Source organism: Lacerta agilis, chromosome 2 (genome assembly GCF_009819535.1).
Source record: "Lacerta agilis isolate rLacAgi1 chromosome 2, rLacAgi1.pri, whole genome shotgun sequence".
NCBI classification, from domain to species: domain Eukaryota; kingdom Metazoa; phylum Chordata; class Lepidosauria; order Squamata; family Lacertidae; genus Lacerta; species Lacerta agilis.
Genome location: NC_046313.1, coordinates 102615475 through 102634772, shown reverse-complemented (window position 1 = coordinate 102634772; position 19298 = coordinate 102615475). Strand labels below are relative to the sequence as shown.

At 48.2% G+C, this 19298-nt stretch overlaps 1 protein-coding gene across 1 annotated transcript; it reads right to left on the bottom strand.

Moving 5' to 3' along the window:
• Positions 1-5175: 5175 nt before the first annotated feature.
• On the bottom strand, positions 5176-14591 carry LOC117042339. The gene is made up of 5 exons (XM_033141888.1): positions 14226-14591; positions 13196-13306; positions 10603-10729; positions 10123-10323; positions 5176-9511 (listed from the first exon to the last, which is right to left on the bottom strand). The coding sequence occupies exons 2-5, from the start codon at positions 13202-13204 to the stop codon at positions 5385-5387; spliced, it is 4464 nt and encodes a 1487-aa protein (XP_032997779.1). The 5' UTR covers positions 13205-13306; positions 14226-14591; the 3' UTR covers positions 5176-5384.
• Positions 14592-19298: the final 4707 nt, after the last annotated feature.

The window sequence follows — 19298 nt, the reverse complement described above, 5'->3', positions numbered from 1 at the left end:
ATACCTATTAAAGGTAAAGGGACCCCTGACCACTAGGTCCAGTCGCGGACGACTTGGGTTGTGGCGCTCATCTCGCTTTACTGGCCAAGGGAGCCAGTGTACAGCTTCTGGGTCATGTGGCCAGCATGACTAAGCCGCTTCTGGCGAACCAGAGCAGCGCACGGAAACGCTGTTTACCTTCCCACCAGAGCGGTACCTATTTATCTACTTGCACTTTGATGTGCTTTCAAACTGCTAGGTGGGCAGGAGCAGGGACCGAGCAATGGGAGCTCACCCCGCCGCGGGGATTCGAACTGCCGACCTTCTGATCAGCAAGCCTTAGGCTCAGTGGTTTAGCCCACAGCGCCACTCGCGTCCCATTAGGTCCAGAAATTACCTTATACCATATATTCAACACAAAAAAGTGACAGTTTGTTGTTGACAAAGGACAGCTGGACATATAAAGGGCCCCATTACCTTCAGTAGCTTGGGGCCTCATCAAACCTAAATCTGGCCCTGGCCAGCATCCTGATCTCGCAGTGGCCAACCAGTGGGAAACCAGTGAGCGGAGCAGGAGCGCAAGGGCGCCCTCCCCTCCTGTGTTTTCCAGCAACTGGAATTCAGAAGCATTACTTCCTCTCAATGCCAGAGGCAGAGCGTAGCCTTCATGACTATTAACCATGAATGCCTTTCGCTCCATGAATTCCCTTTTAAAGCCATACAAGTTGGGGGGCCGTCGCTGCCTCCTGGGTGCCCGACTTCCACAATTTGGGAGGGAAAGGGATGCTTTGGCAGATCGTAACAATGCTTAACAGGGACGCGGGTGGCACTGTGGTCAAAACCACAGAGCCTAGGGCTTGCCGATCAGAAGGTTGGCGGTTTGAATCCCCGTGACGGGGTGAGCTCCTGTTGCTCGGTCCCTGCTCCTGCCAACCTAGCAGTTCGAAAGCACATCAAAGTACAAGTAGATAAATAGGTATTGCCCTGGCGGGAAGGTAAACGGCGTTTCCGTGTGCTGCTCTGGTTCGCCAGAAGCGGCTTAGTCATGCTGGCCACATGACCTGGAAGCTGTACACCGGCTCCCTTGGCCAGTAAAGCGAGATGAGCGCCGCAACCCCAGAGTCGTTCGCGACTGGACCTAACGGTCAGGGGTCCCTTTACCTTTTACCTAACAAAACAAGCAGCAAACACGCAACCTCTGAATAAGGGTTGCAAGTGAAGAAGCAATAGGAGAGAGGGCTGCTGTAGAATAAAAAACCGATTGGTCCTTAATTTAAAGGCACTATTAGACAATTCCTGTGAACTGGACAAGGAAAGCGCCAAGAAAAATGTATACTGCCATCTATTGGCAAAGGTGGTTATTTACACTTACTATTACAATACAATTGGAGCAAAACCAACCAAGAATCTTGTGGTGCTTTAAAGATAAACAAAGTTAAAGCTTCCATTGGCTATTTATTTATTTACTACGTTTATATCCCTCCCCCAAGGAGATCAAGGCAGTGCACATGACCTCTCCATTTTATCTTCACAACAACGGTGTGGGGTAGGGTTAGAGACTGAGAGATTGGCTGGCCCAAGGTCATGGCTGAGCAGGGCTCTGAACCTCCTCGGCCTCCCATTTTATCAGATGGAATAGAGAAGAATTTCCTGATTACACCGTAATTGTAGCCCAGCAGTTTCACACTGGAGCTATTGTAACAACAACAAAAAAACATTTTTATATATTTGCCCCTGATGGGACTCAAGGCTGTTCACAGATTAATCTCATAATCCTGGGTGACTGCAAAATATAGAAGAAGTATCTGAAGAAGTGTGCATGCACACGAAAGCTCATACTAAGAACAAACTTAGTTGGTCTCTAAGGTGCTACTGGAAGGAATTTTTTTATTTTATTTTGCAAAATAAAGAGGAGGGATTTGGCAGCCTGACTGATCTGCTTCCACTGAAAAGCCGCACGTGGAGAGAACTAATTTGCAGGAAATGTTTGGATATGGAGGTTTTTCACTCCTTGCAGGGAGTTCAGCTCCTGAGGGCCATGTTGTTGTTGTTGTTTCGTTCTATTATTCCTGCATTAACTGCCCTGCTGGAAATAAACCTGCCTCATTCCTGGGTTAAGTACTCCTTCTCATAATGGCTATGCATTCATTGGCCTGCCTGAAGACCCCAGATCTTCAGGCTGTAGAGATTACTTAAATAACAAAAGAGAACTTCTGAAAGGCATGACAACCTAAGCAGGAAATGCGGATGGTCTTCCTCCTTATTGCTCTGTGCTCTTCATAAAATAATTCAGGGTCACAGCAAGAAGCACCCATTAGTGAGTTTTTAAAACTTCCCTTTTGCAACCTGAGGCTCTGGATTAATTTTGATACTGTATTTAAGTATAAAGAGCCAGGGAGAAAGTGTGGAAATTTTAGGCTCCAGTTCTCCCCATTTGCCCAAGCTTTCTTTCTCCTGTTGGCTTTGGGTCCTATTACCTAGTAAATATGCACCTTCGTTTTGCCTCCATCATGCATTTTGGGGGTGTTTAAAAATATATATATATACCGGTATCTTGCTAGAGGTTTTCCACCCCCTCCCTCAGGAAAGTAGAAAAAATATCTTAATATCATCTAGTTACAGGTAGGTAGCCGTGTTGGTCTGCCATAGTCAAAACAAAATAAAATATCATCCAGTTCACTACTGTATTTTGTTCCCTCCTCTGCCAGCTAGAGGATCCAGGGAAACCCTTGCCAACCAGAGCTCCCTGGGAAGAGGGATTGTTAAACTGCTCTGGGAATTGTAGGTCTGTGAAGGGCTCCTAACAATTCTCAGCACCCTTCACATGCTACAGTTCCCTGGGGAAAGTTATGACTCTTTAATGTGACATTGTAACATGGGCAGTGCTGTGGGTTAAACCACAGGGCCTAGGGCTTGCTGATCAGAAGGTTGGCAGTTTGAATCCCCGCGACGGGGTGAGCTCCCATTGCTCGGTCCCTACCAACCTAGCAGTTTGAAAGCATGTCAAAGTGCAAGTAAATAGGTACCACTCCAGCGGGAAGGTAAACAGCGTTTCCGTGCGCTGCTCTGGTTCACCAGAAGCGGCTTAGTCATGCTGGCCACATGACCCGGAAGCTGTACGCCGGCTCCTTCGGCCAGTAAAGCGAGATGAGCGCCGCAACCCCAGAGTCAGACACGACTGGACCTAACGGTCAGGGGTCCTTTTACCTTTACTGCTCTAAATGTAGAGTGCAGGTGGGCCCTTAGTGGCAGAGCATATGCTACGATTGCCACATAGTTGGGATTTGGCTGTTGGGAATCACTGAAAAAAGGCTGAACAACTCTGGCCAACAAAACTTTTGTCTGGAAAAGTTCAACATTTGTGCCTGGATTTTTCACTTTCTGAAATATTGCAACACTAGCACATGCTCAAACAGACAGGATGTCTTTGATCTTTCACGCCACTGCTGTCCACAGCAGTTTTTTTTATTCTGCTTTAGATATTACAGTCGTACCTCGTAAGTCTAACGGAATCTGTTCCAGAAGTCCGTTCGACTCCCAAGGCGTGGCTTCCGATTGGCTGCAGGAGCTTCCTGCAGCCAATCGGGAGCCGCAGAAGCCCTGCCGGACTTTCGGCTTCCAAAGAACATTCGCAAACCGGAACACTCACTTCCGGGTTTGCGGCATTTGGGAGCCAAAACATTTGACTGCTAAGGCATTCATCGACCAAGGTAAGACTGTATATTTTCCATGTCACGGTTATAACATTGTACAGTCAGCTAGAAAACCTCAGGGGTTGAGTGGTAAAAAAAATTGTAGGAAATAAATAAGTAAAAGCAGACCTGTGAGGGGTATGGCCTGGGAAGAATTCTGAGGGCCAGATAGGGGGACCCAGAGGGTCGCATTCAGCCTTGGAATCTGAGGCTCCCCAGCCCCACTATATATCTCTTAGTACCGACGAGATATGACTCTTGATAATGGCCAGAATATGAACTCGCTGAGGTGACCAAGCTGCTTGCTCTCAAGACAGAATGTCAACAAAGAAAGGGCAGGTATCTGGTTCAATCTCTGGTTCAATCCAGGAAAAATTCCTGCCTGAAACTCTTGAAAATACTAAGACAGACAGGTTAATGGTCTGACTTAGCACAAAGTAGCTCCCTACGTTCCCATGGCCAAACAGTATAAACCAGTGGTGTATTTTTGTGTGACAGAGGCAAAGACACTGATCTGTATGTAACAGGTTTTTATTCAGGCGGAAATTGCGTTTCCCAACATCCACACATGTTAAAAGGCCATTAAGGGAGAGCCCATCAGGACTGAATTTCTTGTCGGAAGGGCAGAAGGTATATGGTCTCAACAAGCTTTGCTCCGTGGCAGACAATGGACTACAACTCCCCATCAGCCCCAGCCAGCATGGCCAATGGTCAGGGGTGATGGAAGTTAGGAGTCCACAAACATCTGGAGGACCAAAGGCCTTGCTCTAACGCAGGACGTATGAAGTAGGAGAACAAAAATGCACAGGATAAATTCCCAACTTGGGGGCAGGGCGAGGGTTTTTGTTTTGTTTTTCAGATACCCTCTTCCCACTTTGGAGGTTATATTGTGCATTTTCCATGCACAGGCACAAAGGGGTGGCTGGTGCAGAAGTGGAGGGGGTTCTTATCAGGAAAATGACACTTAAAAACCTGGACCAAAAGATTTTCAAGAACCAACAACCAGACAACAGCTGGGTCAGGCAAGTTATGTCACATACAGACAAAGGAGGACATAGGCCGGATGATAAGCATTAACAAACAGTCTTACTTTATGGAGGAGCAAAAAACAAAACAAATGTCTTTCAGATCAGAATAGTGGTCACAGTGCAGGTGGGAGTGGGGATGGCATTTCTCGGCCCAGAATCCGTTCTCAACGGCTGCATGACGCAAGAGACAAGGTCAGGCCAAAAAAGCCCACCAATGGCAGAGCGGGGATCTGTATACCCCTTTCCAGCAGACCTGCCAAAGTAAGCTTGATATTTTGGAGACATCAGAAGGGATGAAAGCACACATAGGGGAGCCATTGGAGATAAAGCCATTCTTTCCTCCCTCCCTGCCTGCCAAGGGGCCTGGCCCCTATCGGCTTCCCCTGTCCTTTCACCATATAGAGGGTTGTGGGGGGAGAGATAGATAATTATTGTGGCTCAACCCTCCCCCCCGCCCGGCAGCTTGGTTCCTGGTGCAACTGGGAGAGATGCAAGAAGGGACAAAGCTAGCATAGTTCTGAGTCAGGATGTGGCTGTCACAAGTTTGCTTGGGAGCACGATCAACACAGCAGCCAAAGTTACGGCGCACAAGTGTGCCGATTGCAGCTTCGGCTTAGGTTGGTCTGTTGCGCCAAACATGTGCCCTCGGAGCTGACCTCTCCGGTGGAAGTGAGAGGGCTGCCCCTCAAACCGAACAGCCCAGTTCCACAGCTTCCGACTGGTGCTTGTACCTCCTGTGCACACTGAGCAAGTTCTTGCGCAGGAATACCTGCCCGCAGTCGGCGCAGGCGTACGGCTCCTTCCCGCTGTGCATTTGCTGGTGCACAGCAAGGCTGTGGCTGAACCAGAAGCGCTTCCCGCACAGAGGGCAAAGTTGGGGCCTCTCCCACCTGTGGGTTCTCCTGTGCCTGTTGAGGTTGGAGCTCACATTGCAGCGAAAGTCGCACTCGGGGCATTTGAACGGCTTCTCCCCCGTGTGGATTCGCGTGTGGACGTTCAGGGTATGTTCAGCAAGGAAACCTTTCCCGCAGTGGGTGCACAGAAAGCGCCTGCACTCGTGTCTCGCCAGATAGGCTTGGCTCGCGAAGAACTTGTGACAGCAGCTGCACTCATATTTCAGCTCTGCTTCTTCTGATTTCCACTCACTGGGAACACCCTTGCCCCGAGGAGCTGGGCTTTGGGGTCCTGCTGCCATCGCGGCCTGTGGCTCAGCAGAGCCTCTTTCCTTCTTGCAGCTCTGCGGACATGTATTTCCTGCTTCTCCCAACAATGTCAGCTGCACTTTGGGCTGCCGATGTTGATTCTGGAGTTCATTTGCAGCTTGGGCTCTTTCGCAGCTCTGCGGAGGGCTTCTTTCAGGCATTGGTGGCAACGGCTGCAGGTCTTCTTGTCCACCAATGGCAACAGCATCATCTTTCCCTGCCATGCAACTCCCAGTTTTCGAGTTGCCTTTGGATTCCCTTTCCAGCACTTCCTTTGGCCCCCTCGTCAATGCAGCAGTGGCCAACATCTCTAGTGCAGCACTTTCGACGGTCCCTGGTTTGGATTTTGTGGAGAACATTGTCTGGGATGGCAGGCAGAAGCTCCCTTCTCCTGGTTCACAGCCCTTTGGGGAACCTCTGAGCAAACTGGAGGAAGCAGCTGTGTGTAGGTTCCTTTGAGGGCCGCTGCAAGTTTCCACTTGCTTACAGGCCCCTGGGGAGCTGGGTTTCCATGTTGGCATCATCTCCATGTTCTGAAGAGACACATTCTGGAGTTCATCTATAGGTTGGGCTCTTTCGCAGCTCTGCAAAGGGCTTCTTTCAGGCACCGGTGGCAATTCCTCCAGGTCTTCTTGTCCTCTTTCGCAGCTCTGCAAAGGGCTTCTTTCGGGCACCGGTGGCAACTCCTCCAGGTCTTCTTGTCCTCTTTCGCAACTCTGTAAAGGGCTTCTTTCAGGCACCGGTGGCAATTCCTCCAGGTCTTCTTGTCCACTTTCGCAACTCTGCAAAGGGCTTCTTTCGGGCACCGGTGGCAATTCCTCCAGGTCTTCTTGTCCACTTTCGCAACTCTGTAAAGGGCTTCTTTCGGGCACCGGTGGCAACTCCTCCAGGTCTTCTTGTCCTCTTTCGCAACTCTGTAAAGGGCTTCTTTCGGGCACCGGTGGCAATTCCTCCAGGTCTTCTTGTCCTCTTTCGCAACTCTGTAAAGGGCTTCTTTCGGGCACCGGTGGCAACTCCTCCAGGTCTTCTTGTCCTCTTTCGCAACTCTGTAAAGGGCTTCTTTCGGGCACCGGTGGCAATTCCTCCAGGTCTTCTTGTCCTCTTTCGCAACTCTGTAAAGGGCTTCTTTCGGGCACCGGTGGCAACTCCTCCAGGTCTTCTTGCCCACCGATGGCAATGGCATCGCATTTTCCTGCCGTGCAACTCTCAGAGTCTGAGTTGCCTTTGGGGGAAGCAGCTTTGTGTAGGTTCCTTTTAGGGCCACTGCAGGTTTTAACCTTCTTGCAGGCCTGCAGGAGGCTGGTTTTCCTTCTTGGCATCATCTCTGGCCCTTCCTGCTGAGAGAAGCAGGATCTAGCCTGCTTACCTACTAGCTGCGTCTTTTGCTTACATCTCCTCCTTAATATCATGGCCTGTGATCTCAATTGCCACCTGAAGCAGGCTTTTTCCTGCTTGTTACTCTGGAGACGGGCCCTTTTGCAACAGTGTCTTTGATGAACCTGCTGACCTTTGCTGTGGTCGTCTTGCATAACACGGTCTTTCCCCGATAGCTTTCTCTCAGACTCCACTGGCTGGCTGACAGAGACGTTCCCTTCTCTGCAGTTCTGTAAGGAGTTTCGTTGGGATTGTTCAGATAACTCCACTTGCACCTGAACATGGGTTCCTCCCTGCTCAGAAACTTCCAGAATTTCCACCTCAGAAGCTTCTGCTATGGCCACCAGAGAGTGTGTGTTTTCTTCTTCAGTGTCCTGTAAAACGTTTCTTTCTACGGTGTTCGATGCTGTCAGTGGTTCAATGTTTACGGGTAGCTCTTCCCGATTCTTCTCCTCAGGGTGGACGCCATTTGCAGAATTCAAAATGACACGTTTTCCCTCAGCCCCAAGGAGCTTTCTATGGCATTTCTTGTTCTGCTGGGTTTTCTCATGTCTCTTCAGGTGCCACATCTCAACGAACCCTCTCCCACACACACATCTGAAGGGCTTTTCAGCCAAGTGGGTCTTTTGATGCCTGGTGAGGTTGTATTTGCAATCAAAGCGTTTCCCACATTTAAAGCATAGCCACGGTGTTTTCCTTCTGTGAGGATTCCCACGCTTCAGGGAGCGGGGATTGCCTGTGGTCGTTTTTTGGTCAGCGTTTGAGCGTTCGGAGAGCTTTTTCCTCACATGGCCTCTCTGGTGGGAAGCAAGGTAGTTCTTCTGATAGAAGCTTTTCCCACACTCCAAACATTGGAAAGTCTTCTTGTTTCTCCTGTGGATTCTCTCATGGTTGACGAGCAAACGTTTTGTTCTTTTGTGCTCCCCGCAGTACTGGCATTTGTAGACTTTGCCCTCCGTGTAGGTTTTTAGGTGCTTGGAAAAGCTTAAGCTACGAGCCACGCTGCGAGTGACAATGCAGTCCCTCGGATCCGTATGGGGCTTCAGTTCTGTGTGGATTCTTTCAGGCACGGAGCGGCTCCTCTTCAACCTGGGCCTTCCTACAGGTTTTTTGTGGGTTGCCTTGTGTTGGAGAAGGCTGTCCTTTCGAGAGAAACCTCTTCTGTGGAGTTTCTCGTGGTTGGTGAGCGGACCACTTCCACTCAAGCATTTCCCACAGTACTGGCATTTATAGACCCGTTCCCTGCCTGGAGTTCTTGGGCGTTGGGAAAGGTTAAAAACATTTGTGACTTCCCCCCCGTCCGTCAGGACTGCAGAGGGATTTTCTGCTGTGTGGATGATTCCGGAAGCAGAGGGGGTATACTTGGCGCTCATTCTCACGGGGCGCTCACAGGCTGCCTTCCTCTGGTGGGTCGCAACATGGTGGAGAAAACTGTATTTATGAAGGAAGCTTTTCTGACACTGGGAACACTTGTAAGGCATCTCTTCCCTGTGGATTCTCTCGTGATCGACGAGCAAACTTTTGGTCCGCGTACATCTCCCACAAAACTGGCACTTGTAGAGATTTGGGGGGGTCCCCTGCTGTCTATCCGCGCCAAGGCCCGATAAGAAAGTTCCCTCAGAGACAGAGGCTGCGGGAGGTTTCTTCTCAGGAGCATCAGGGGAAATGGCTGCCCTCGCTTCGTCCTCTCCCTTGGGAGGTCTGCCATCCTTCTCCCTCACGTGGCTTTTCCGGTGTCTGTTAAGGTGCTCTTTTCGGGTGAAGGCTTTCTCACATTCGGGGCATCTATAGGGCCGCTCTGCTGTATGGCTATTCAGGTGCGCTGTCAGGGTGCCCTTCTGCTGGAAGTGCTTCCCACACTCGGGGCATTCAAAAGGCCTTTCTCGGAGGTAGGCCTTTGGGTGTTTCCTTGAGCTGGGGTGTTTATAACCCCTTTTTTCCGCATGGCCTCTCTGGTGACTGGCAAGGGCCTTTTTGGCTGTGAACCTTTCCCCACAGAAAGAGCATTTATAGGGCCCCTCGCCAGAATGAGTTTTCTGGTGACTGAGGAGGGATGCTTTTGTCTTGAAGGCCTGGCCGCAGTCCGGGCAGGGCCTATTCTTGCTGGCTTCCATTTGCTTCACGCTCTGGGGCCCATTCCCCTTGAAGATGTCCAGTACGCTCCTACGAAGGATCGTCAGCTTGTGACCTCCACGTGGCCGCTTCTCTTCTTCATCTTCACTTTCCTGCTCATCCTCTGCAGGCGACAGAAGGGAGGAGGAGATACAAAAGTGGGATCGTTATGAGAACAGAGAAAAAGCCATCCACGCCAACAGCTGTTGCCACATCTCATGGCAGTCCATTTCATAAATTATGCACTGCGTGAAATAATTTTGTGTGTTTCGATGACAACCAATTCCATTCCTTTACCCACAGGCAGGCAGCCTGAAAAATCTCTAAAACTGCTCCTTTATTCCATCCAATCAAGAGTTCTTTCCTCCCTCCATTTCTGAATTATTCTTCCTGGCCTTTAAAATGCTTCTTCCCTTCTTTCTATGTAATTTTCAGAAAAGGCAATCTTTTATTTGGTAAAAATATTTTTTTATTATTTTGCTTTCTTTTGGGGGGGGGAGGGGAAGGGGAAGAAGTCCCCCCCGGCAGGTGTCTGAGAACAAACTCTCCTTCCTTGGAGGTTTTTAAGCAGAGGTCGGGTGGCCATCTGCCATGGATGCTTTAGCTGAGATTCCTGCATTGCAGGGGGTCAGACTGGATGACCCTTGTGGGCCCCCTTCCAAATCGACAGTTCCTAGATTCTATGACGTTCTGTAGGAGCCGTCTAAACACAGGGCTTCTCTAGACAATCCTGACCTGAGCTTTCTGATGTACTGGAGTATTTCACCGGGCGTCTGTACAGATCCCACCACATCCCTGCCTTCGGCCATCGCTTCAGCGTCGGTTTCACTGGGCCTTCGTTTGCACTCTCCTCAGAGCTCTGGAGATCTGGTACCCAAGCATCTTCCCCTCGATCCAGCCGGCTGAGCAGTTCGGAGCCTTGGGCAGGGAATGCGCCTGAGGGGGACACAGAGGAAGACAGAGTATGAGAGGGGGGGGGGAGAGCAGGGGGAAGAAGAAGAGTTTGGATTTGATATCCCGCTTTATCACTACCCGAAGGAGTCTCCAAGCGGCTAACATTCTCCTTTCCCTTCCTCCCCCACAACAAACACTCTGTGAGGTGAGTGGGGCTGAGAGACTTCAAAGAAGTGTGACTAGCCCAAGGTCACCAAGCAGCTGCATGTGGAGGAGCGGAGACGCGAACCAGATTACGAGTATTTGTTAAAGAGTCCTTACCGAAGGAGGCCATAGAGGTACAGTTCTCCTGCATGGCGTTCCTGCACAAGGCTCTCTGGCGACGGCCCGCAAGCAGACACGGCCCTTCACTGGAGTGCACGGTCACCTCTTCCAAGGCTTCAGGTACCTGGAAGGGAAAAAAGAAAGATCCTCACTCAGAGTCTGCAGTGATAAAAGTGTAATATATGCCTATATATATGATTCTTATATGCGCTAATACATAAATGATTATTAATAACCTACTGTGTTCTGTATAAACTCATTTCACATATCAATATATTTATCCAAACAGAGTGTGTGTCAGTAAGCAAGCCATTCATATGTTGCTCGTGCTGTCTCGTCTTCAATCCATTGATTATTAAAGGGGAGCATGTTTTTGTTCTTCCAGTTTATCAGTTACCAGTCTTTGGGTTGTAGTTAGGGCGCACAGAATCCCTTTTCGTTGTTCAGTTGTCTACTTTCATATAATAGGTATATAATTCAAAATAATATTTTCCTCTGAAGTGTTTAAAATATTCTGTGCTGTCAAATTTATACAGTTCAACACTTTCTCCCAAAACTTAGTGAGAGCAGAACATCTGTTTCAAAGAGGCATTATTGAGAGCCAGTGTGGTGTAGTGGTTAAGAGCGGTCGGCTCGTAATCTGTCCAACCATCTCATCCTCTGTCGCCCCCTTCTCCTTGTGCCCTCCATCTTTCCCATCTTTCCCTAATATTCTCATTACTTCCCCATTATTCTTTTTTGACTGACAAAAGCAGCTCCCTCCCTAACTTTTCAACTTTGCTTTAAAGCAGGGAGAGATGCAGAGGCCAGACTGGATTCTACCCCATTCTCTGCCAAAAAGTTAGGATTCATCTTATGGTATACAAATTTTCCTATATTTTGTTGTTGTCGCTTTAAGCAGGGCAGAGAGGTGAGGTGAACTTTCGCAGGAAGGAAACCTAAATTATGCAAAGCATAATTATGCAAATTATGCAAAGTATAAATTATGCAAAGCAATGAAAATCTTAAATCATTTGGCTTCATTTATTTCAGAATTTTCTCTTTAGCTCCCCCCCCTTTCTCCTGCACAATTTGGTGCTGTTTTTTGGAGACTAGAGACGTGCAAAATCAACTAAGCGTGCAATGGTAAAATTAACATTTTTGCTCTGATTGTCTTTACCTCTGGCCCCACCCATCATTGGCATGCGGCCCCTGGAAAATTGCATCTGGAAAAGGATTCCCACCCCTGCCCTGGGCACATGCCAACTTCACATCCTTGGCCTTTCTCTGTGTGGGTTTGAATGCTGAAGTGGCGAAGAGCCAGCTGGCAGGCATGAGGCTATCCTCCATCCAGGCAAGGAAGAAGGATTATCAGGAGCTCAAAGACATATTCCAGGCAGGCAAAAACACCCAAGGAGAGTCCAGAGCACAGGTAGTGAAAAGTGGGGCTGGGGAGATGTAGCACACAGGAAGAGTCCCAAGAGGAAGATGGAGAGGCTGGGCGGCCATGGGTGGTTCCCCCATGACTGGCCTAAGGTCTCACAGGCCTTTGGCTGAATGTGCCTATGGGGCAGGAACAGAAGAAGGCACAAAGACCGGTCTCAGTTTAGGGGAAAAGATAGTGAAGCACAGAACATGTAACCAGCCTTCAGAGTGGTAATGGGGAGTTAGCCCAGCCTACTTTTCAGGGTTGCTGTGAATATGAAATGGCCTCGGTCCAGTATACCTGAAGGAGCGTCTCCACCCCCATCGTCAAAACAAAATAGAAAATTCTTTCCAGTAGCACCTTAGAGACCAACTGAGTTTGTTCTTGGTATGAGCTTTCGTGTGCATGCACACTTCTTCAGATACCAAGCTCATACCAAGAACAAACTTAGTTGGTCTCTAAGGTGCTACTGGAAGGAATTTTTTTATTTTGTTTCGACTATGGCAGACCAACACGGCTATCCACCTCCATCGTTCTGCCCAGACACCGAGATCCAGCTCCGAGGGCCTTCTGGTGGTTCCCTCGCTTAGAGAAGCCAAATTACAGGGAACCAGGCAGAGGGCCTTCTCGGTAGTGGCGCCCGCCCTGTGGAACGCCCTCCCGTCAGATGTCAAGGAGATAAACAACTACCAGACTTTTAGAAGACAATTGAAGGCGGCCCTGTTTAGGGAAGTTTTTAATGCTTGATGCTGTATTGTTTTTAATATTTAGTTGAAAGCCGCCCAGAGCGGCTGGGGAAACCCATCCAGATGGACGGAGTATAAATATATTATTATTATTATTATTATTATTATTATTATTATTATTATTATTATTATTCAGAATGCAACCGTAGCCAAACCAAGAACTCATTAGGTGGCCATAGGGCAGGCAAACCATTGTTTTCTCAGCATCAGTCCCTCATCTTCAGAATATGGCGAATCATGCTGGCCCATCTTACAAGGAACATGGCATGAAGCATTTTAGTACCTCAGATACATTACAGTGCTGCTCTTCCCCTTAACACCTGAATCCATTTTGCCCCCTTACCCCCCCCCCGCTGCCACCACACTTGCCCCCAGGGTAAGCTTCCCATCTCCCCCCATCTTTCACCCGCCCCACCAGAAACCCTCAAATCTCCCCTACTTGAGCCATCTTCGCCACAGCCATTTCTCTTCCTCTGCCAGGAGTTTAGGATGATCCCGAACCAAGCGAGAGCTGGATGAGTCAAAAAAATATTCTTTTCTTCTCTGCAGCCTGTGGAGAAGCAAGAAGGGAAGTTTAAGAAAGGCTTTCCTCCCTTGATGTTTGCAAGCCCGCGAGCCAGATTTCTATCCCTCCTCCAAACACCATACCCTAAAATCTTGCTGGTTCAGGGTGCCGGTTATAGCCAAGTGATGTCCTTTGAAGGTGCTTTTCTGCACCTCAAGACCCAACTAAAAAGCATCAGTTATAAAGGCACACTAGCTACATAATCCAAATGCTCCCCCCCCTTCAAACTCACCCGACTTTCACCCATAAGGACGGCCTCCTAAACTGAACTAATTGATCTGGGCAGAGTTAGAATCATAGAATTGTAAGGTTTGAGTAAACACTTACAATTAAGGGGGAAAGTGTACAAATTACGGAGCAATAATTGGGAAACCTACAAAAAAATGCAAGATGCAATTCGGAATGGTATGGTATAAAAAGGATAAGAATGTATTTAGTTGAAAGATTTTTAAATTAAGGTAAACAAAATAAGCAGAAGGAGCAAATATTTCAAGAACCAGAAGAGGAGGTTGGGAGGGGGGAGTCAAGGGGGTGGGGGGGAGACTTGGATTTACGATTTTGTGTGTGTGTTTATGATGATTGTGCCGAATGTAAAATTGTAAAACCTAATAAAAATTATTTTAAAAAAAGAATCATAGAACCATGGAGTTGGAAGGGACCCCAAGGGTTCAACCTCCTGCAATGGCAGGAATCTCAACTGAAGCGTCCACGACTGATGGCCATCTAACCGCTGCTTAGGGAAGTTGGAGAGTCTCCTCTTTTTCTTTCTCTTTCTCTCTTTCTCTCTTTCTGTCCTTCCCTCCCTCCTCTCTCTTTCAGTTTCCTTTTGCTTCCCATTATGGCCCCCGCCGCCATCTATCCAGGAGGTCACAGCCCTTGGTTCTTCCCTTCCTGGTTTGCTTACCTGGAGCCTCCAAACTCAGCTCAGGGACTCCCTGGCTCCAAGAGAAGTGGATCCACTTTCCAAGCCAGATGGAGATCTCCCCCAGATTCCCAACGATGCTGTGGGAGAGCTGCAGTTGCCTTCATCCATGCCGGGTTTTTTTTTCCCCAGGAGGGCGAAGTCCCGGAAGCAACAGCGTCCGGCCCTACAGTCCCAGGATGGCGGGGAAAGGAGGAGACAAAAATCCTTCCCGCGCCCTCAAATGGCCAACTGAGGTTGCCACCTTCCCCTTCCGAGAACTGCTCCTGTGCTCTCTCTGCTGCTGCGTGCGGCAGGCTGAAGCACACCGGGTGCAGTTCCCCCCAGGACCACGGCGCCCCTACAGACAACTTTTTTCATTCCTTCGTTTTCTCCCCATTCCCCTTTTCAACCCAGAGTGCCTCCCCATTTCCCAAAGCACCTGAGAACAACAATGGAACAAAAGAAAGCCCCCACCCCCCACCCTCCAAAAAAAGAAAGAAAGGGATATTGGGGTTGCAGGGAAGTGTTGTTGCCTGTCTAGTAATCCCCTCTGGCGCCTGGAAGTTGATAACAAAGACCAGTTTTTCTCTCTCCGGAGGCAGGAAGAGCTTTTATCAGAGGAGTGTGCCTCTAGGCACCTGCAGAGTGCAATGTTTTCTGATACTCACGCCCATCCCAAAAGAGATAAAGGTCCCATTGGCACTGTATTTAAAGCAGTACCGTCCCACTTAAAAAAAAAAAGAGCTCCCTCCCCTCGAAAAGTCATAAGAGCTGTAGTTTGAGGATACTGAGAGTTGTTAGGAAACCTCAATTATATTACTATGTGTGGAGGAGTTCCCTTTAAATGTGGTTTGGAAGCAGATGGCATGAAGATAGGCGTGGGGTTTTGGGGGGTGCCATTGAGAGTGTTTCCATTCTTCTCTACTGTTATTTTACAATTAAAAAAAGGTAAAGGACCCCCAGCAGTTAAGTCCGGTTGCAGATGACACTGGGGTTGCGGCACTCATCTCGCTTTACAGGCCGAGGGAGCTGGCGTTTGTCCGCAGACGGTTTTTCCGGGTCATGATGTGGCCAGCATGACTAAAACGCTTCTGGCGAAACCAGAGCAGCGCACGAACCACTAACTTCTGATAGGCCAAGCCCAAGAGGCTCAGTGGTTTAGACCAGTGTTCCCCAACCTTGGGCCTCCAGCTGTTTTTGGACTACAGCTCCCATCATCCCTAGCTAGCAAGGCCAGTGGTCAGGGATGATGGGAGTTGTAGGCCAAAAAAAAGCTGGAGGCCCAAGGTTGGGGAACACTGGTTTAGACCACAGTGCCAGCCACTTTACAGTTACTTTACTTTAATCCTAGGCACACTTACTCGAGAACACACTCTGTTCAATAATCCTGAGAAGCCTTACTTCTGAGTAAATATTGTAGTCGGCAAATGTGCAGTTGTATACAGCAGTGGGCCTAGATTTTGGGGTCCCTGAAATTCGGACTGTCCTAGGGGCCCCTTTGCAACCAGCTACAAGGTTTGTGCAACATTTAAGCTCCCGACTCTCAAACTTTGGGATCGTTGAAATATATACAACAAAAAAAGCAATCGGTTTGAGTCACGCGACTCAAATGGGGTCTCCTAGACCAAAAGAAATTAAGCAATATGGACTAAGGTCGCTTCTGGGGCCCCTCTGGGATTCGGGGCCCTGTAGCTTAAGCTTCGTTTTATAATAGATCCGCCCCTGGTCCTTTACTTACTTGGGAGTAATTTCCATTGGACTCTGTTGAGCTTGCTACTGAGTTGACACTTACAGGACTGCATTGCAAGCTGAATATTTTCAGACCACTTCAGCAAGCATGTGAAGGTGCAAATGAGGACAACCACTTTCACGTGACCCATTTTTACTCCGAAATGAAGTATGTCCCATTTCTCTTGAAAGGCCTGACTGCATTACCCCTCAAAGGGGAAATGAATTTTAAATTGTTGTTTCTGCTGCTGCAGGTGTTGTTAATCTGTATACCACCCGCCATCCATAGATCTCAGGGCAGAACAGCTCGATAACAGAGGTTGCCAGATTTATTGAGAGAGCAATGAGATTGAGAGCTGATATCTGAACGACAACAGTGTAGTCATCCGGATTCCCAGCATAGGATTTTATTATCATTATTATTATCATTTTACTATTTATGTTAAGTTCCAAGGAGCTATTACCTTGAGTTTTAATAGGTTATAAGGTTTTATTGGTAACCATATTTGTTGTATTTTTGTTGGTGTTTGTCTTTTAGATGCTATGGCCAGTCGGCTACGCAAATAAAGTTTGAATTGAATTGATCTCAGGGCAGTTCACAACATACAAATACAAGATATAAACACAAAAGATGTAATAAAAACAAGAACAAAGAAACCCACAAACCAGTAACTCCACGCTTCCACCCCCTCCCACAAACACATTTTAAAGGACATTGGATGTTAAATCAGCCAAAGTCCTGGTTAAGAGGAATGGTTTTGGGGTTTTTTTTTCCTGACACCTAAAGGTGTATAATGAAAGACACCGGACAAACCCCTGGGGAGAGCATTCCACAAATGGGGAGGCACATCTTGCCAACCACTATGGGTGAGGCAGAACCAAGCATTCTGCGATGCAATTGGTTTGTTGTTTTTATTTACAGTATTTATTTACTTGATTTGAGGGGCAGCTTCCCCCTCCCAACACCCATGCACCTTTTGGACCTCTCATAAAGGTAAAGGGACTCCTGACCATTAGGTCCAGTCACAGATGACTCTGGGGTTGCAGCACTCATCTCGCTTTATTGGTCGAGGGAGCCAGCGTACAGCTTCCGGGTCATGTGGCCAGCATGACTAAGCCGCTTCTGGCGAACCAGAGCAGCGCACGGAAACGCCGTTTACCTTCCCGCCAGAGCGGTACCTATTTATCTACTTGCACTTTGATGTGCTTTCAAACTGCTAAGTGGGCGGGAGCAGAGACCGAGCAACGGGAGCTCACCTTGTCGAGGGGATTTGAACTGCTGACCTTCTGATCGAGGGGATTTGAACTGCTGACCTTCTGATCGACAAGCCATAGGCTCTGTGGTTTAACCCACAGCGCCACCCACGCCTCTCATGGAGGCACACAAAGAAGGGCCTCGGAGGATGATCTCAGGGTCTGAATAAGTTTATATTTCCCCCAATCTGATTGGGTTGCCTCAGCCATTTGGGGCAGCTTCCAACATAAATAAAAACATAACAAAACATTAAACATTTTAAAACTTCCTTCAGATGGCTTGGGGGACAGATAACTCCATACTCTCCAACATTTCTCCAGTGAAAATAGGGACATCCTAAGGGAAAGGGGGACATTTTTGGGGGGGGGGGAGTAAAGTCAGAAACTGGGACAGTTTCTTTAAATCACAGGACTGTCCCTGGGAAATAGGGGCACTTGGAGGGTCTGGTTCCTGTGAGCAACCTGGCAAAATTCTGCACCAACTGCAGTTTCTGAACCATCTTCAGAGGCAATCCTATGTATAACACATTGCAGTAATCTCACCTAGAGGTTACCAAAGCATAGACGGCAGTAGTTATCCCTGGGCCACCAGCCCAAGCTGATGGTATAAACTCCTTAATAAAATTTCCTAGTAAAGCTGTGCAGACCTTAGTAAATCTGCCTGCTGGTTCACAGGAGACAACCTGCTGGTTTACTAAGAGATAACCACCACAACTACCCAGAGGGATGAAGTTCCAAAATCCCCATTAGGGCATTTTGCCCGGACACTGAGGTCCAGCTCCGAGGGCCTTCTGGTTCCCTTGCTGCGAGAAGTGAGGTTACAGGGAACCAGGCAGAGGGCCTTCTCGGTAGTGGCACCCACCCTGTGGAACGCCCTCTCAGAGATACAGTACACAACTATCAGACGTTTAGAAGGCATCTGAAGGCAGCCCTGTTTAGGGAAGTTTTTAATGACTGATATTTTAATGTATTTTTAATCTTTGTTGGAAGCCGCCCAGAGTGGCTGGGGAAACCCAGCCAGATGACCGGTGTATGTATGTACCTATGTATGTATGTATGTATAAATAAATATTATTATTAAGCTTTTCCCCTCCCAGTCTTTGACTAGGCAGACAAATCACTTTCCTTCTTCTGCCACCCAGCAGCCATGTCTTTTGACTCCACCCACCCCGAAATAAAATCCAGAAAACAGATATCAGTAACAAAAGCTTTTATGAAGAAAAAAACTGTAAATAATTCATCCTCAAAGTTTTAGGCTCCAGGAGTGTCTGTGATAAGTAAGTAGCAGCTGCTCCTATTAAAAAAAACAAAAAACCACACACAATATATCCAGGTGAAAAACAATAGTAAATTAGGATTCCTGCAAAAGATGGGACTTTGTAGAGCAATTATCCTGAACGATCTTGGGCTTTCCAGTCATTGTAAATGGTAGAAATCTATAGGTTTTAATTTTGTACCATATTTCAGCACTTAATTCTATTACGGTCACTGGTGTTTTCCCAGTTTTTCTGAGTTCACACCTTATGGTACAACCAGGAGCAGGGGGAGAGATGTACCAAGAGCCTCCCTGGCACGGTCCTGTTGAATAGCACACCTTTCTATGGAAGATGTCTGCACGCATATATTTTCCCTGCCAGTCCCATGCTAAGACAATAACCTGAGATATAGCTGATGGAGAAAGGAAAGAGCACTAAAACAGCAGCAACAGCAGCATGGCAAGGTGGCGATTAAACTTTGATTTCTATGGTGTGTGTAACATGCAGTGTGCATCAGAATACAGTCATACCTTGGGTTGTGATCACTCTGGGTTATGTTTTTTCGGGTTGCACTCCACACCCAACCCGGAAGTACTGGAACAGGTTACTTCCGGGTTTCGGTGCATGCGCAGAAGCACTAAATCACGACCCGCGCGTGCACAGACGCGGTGCTGTGGGTTGCGAACGCTGCGGGATGCGACCGCTGCGGGTTGCGAATGTGCCTCCCGCACGGATCACGTTCGCAACCTGAGCGTCCACTGTACAAGACAAAATTCAGTGTGCCTAAGAATACTCGGAATATTTTGTCTTTTCACAAGATTCATAAATTACCAAA

Excerpts from the sequence above, each read along its gene's own strand:
- LOC117042339 (XM_033141888.1), bottom strand. Across the intron at positions 10,324-10,602 it reads TACCTCTATGGCCTCCTTCG|GCGCATTCCCTGCCCAAGGC; the intron begins GTAAGGACTCTT and ends TGTCCCCCTCAG. Across the intron at positions 9,512-10,122 it reads CAGTACATCAGAAAGCTCAG|AGGATGAGCAGGAAAGTGAA; the intron begins GTCAGGATTGTC and ends TGTCGCCTGCAG.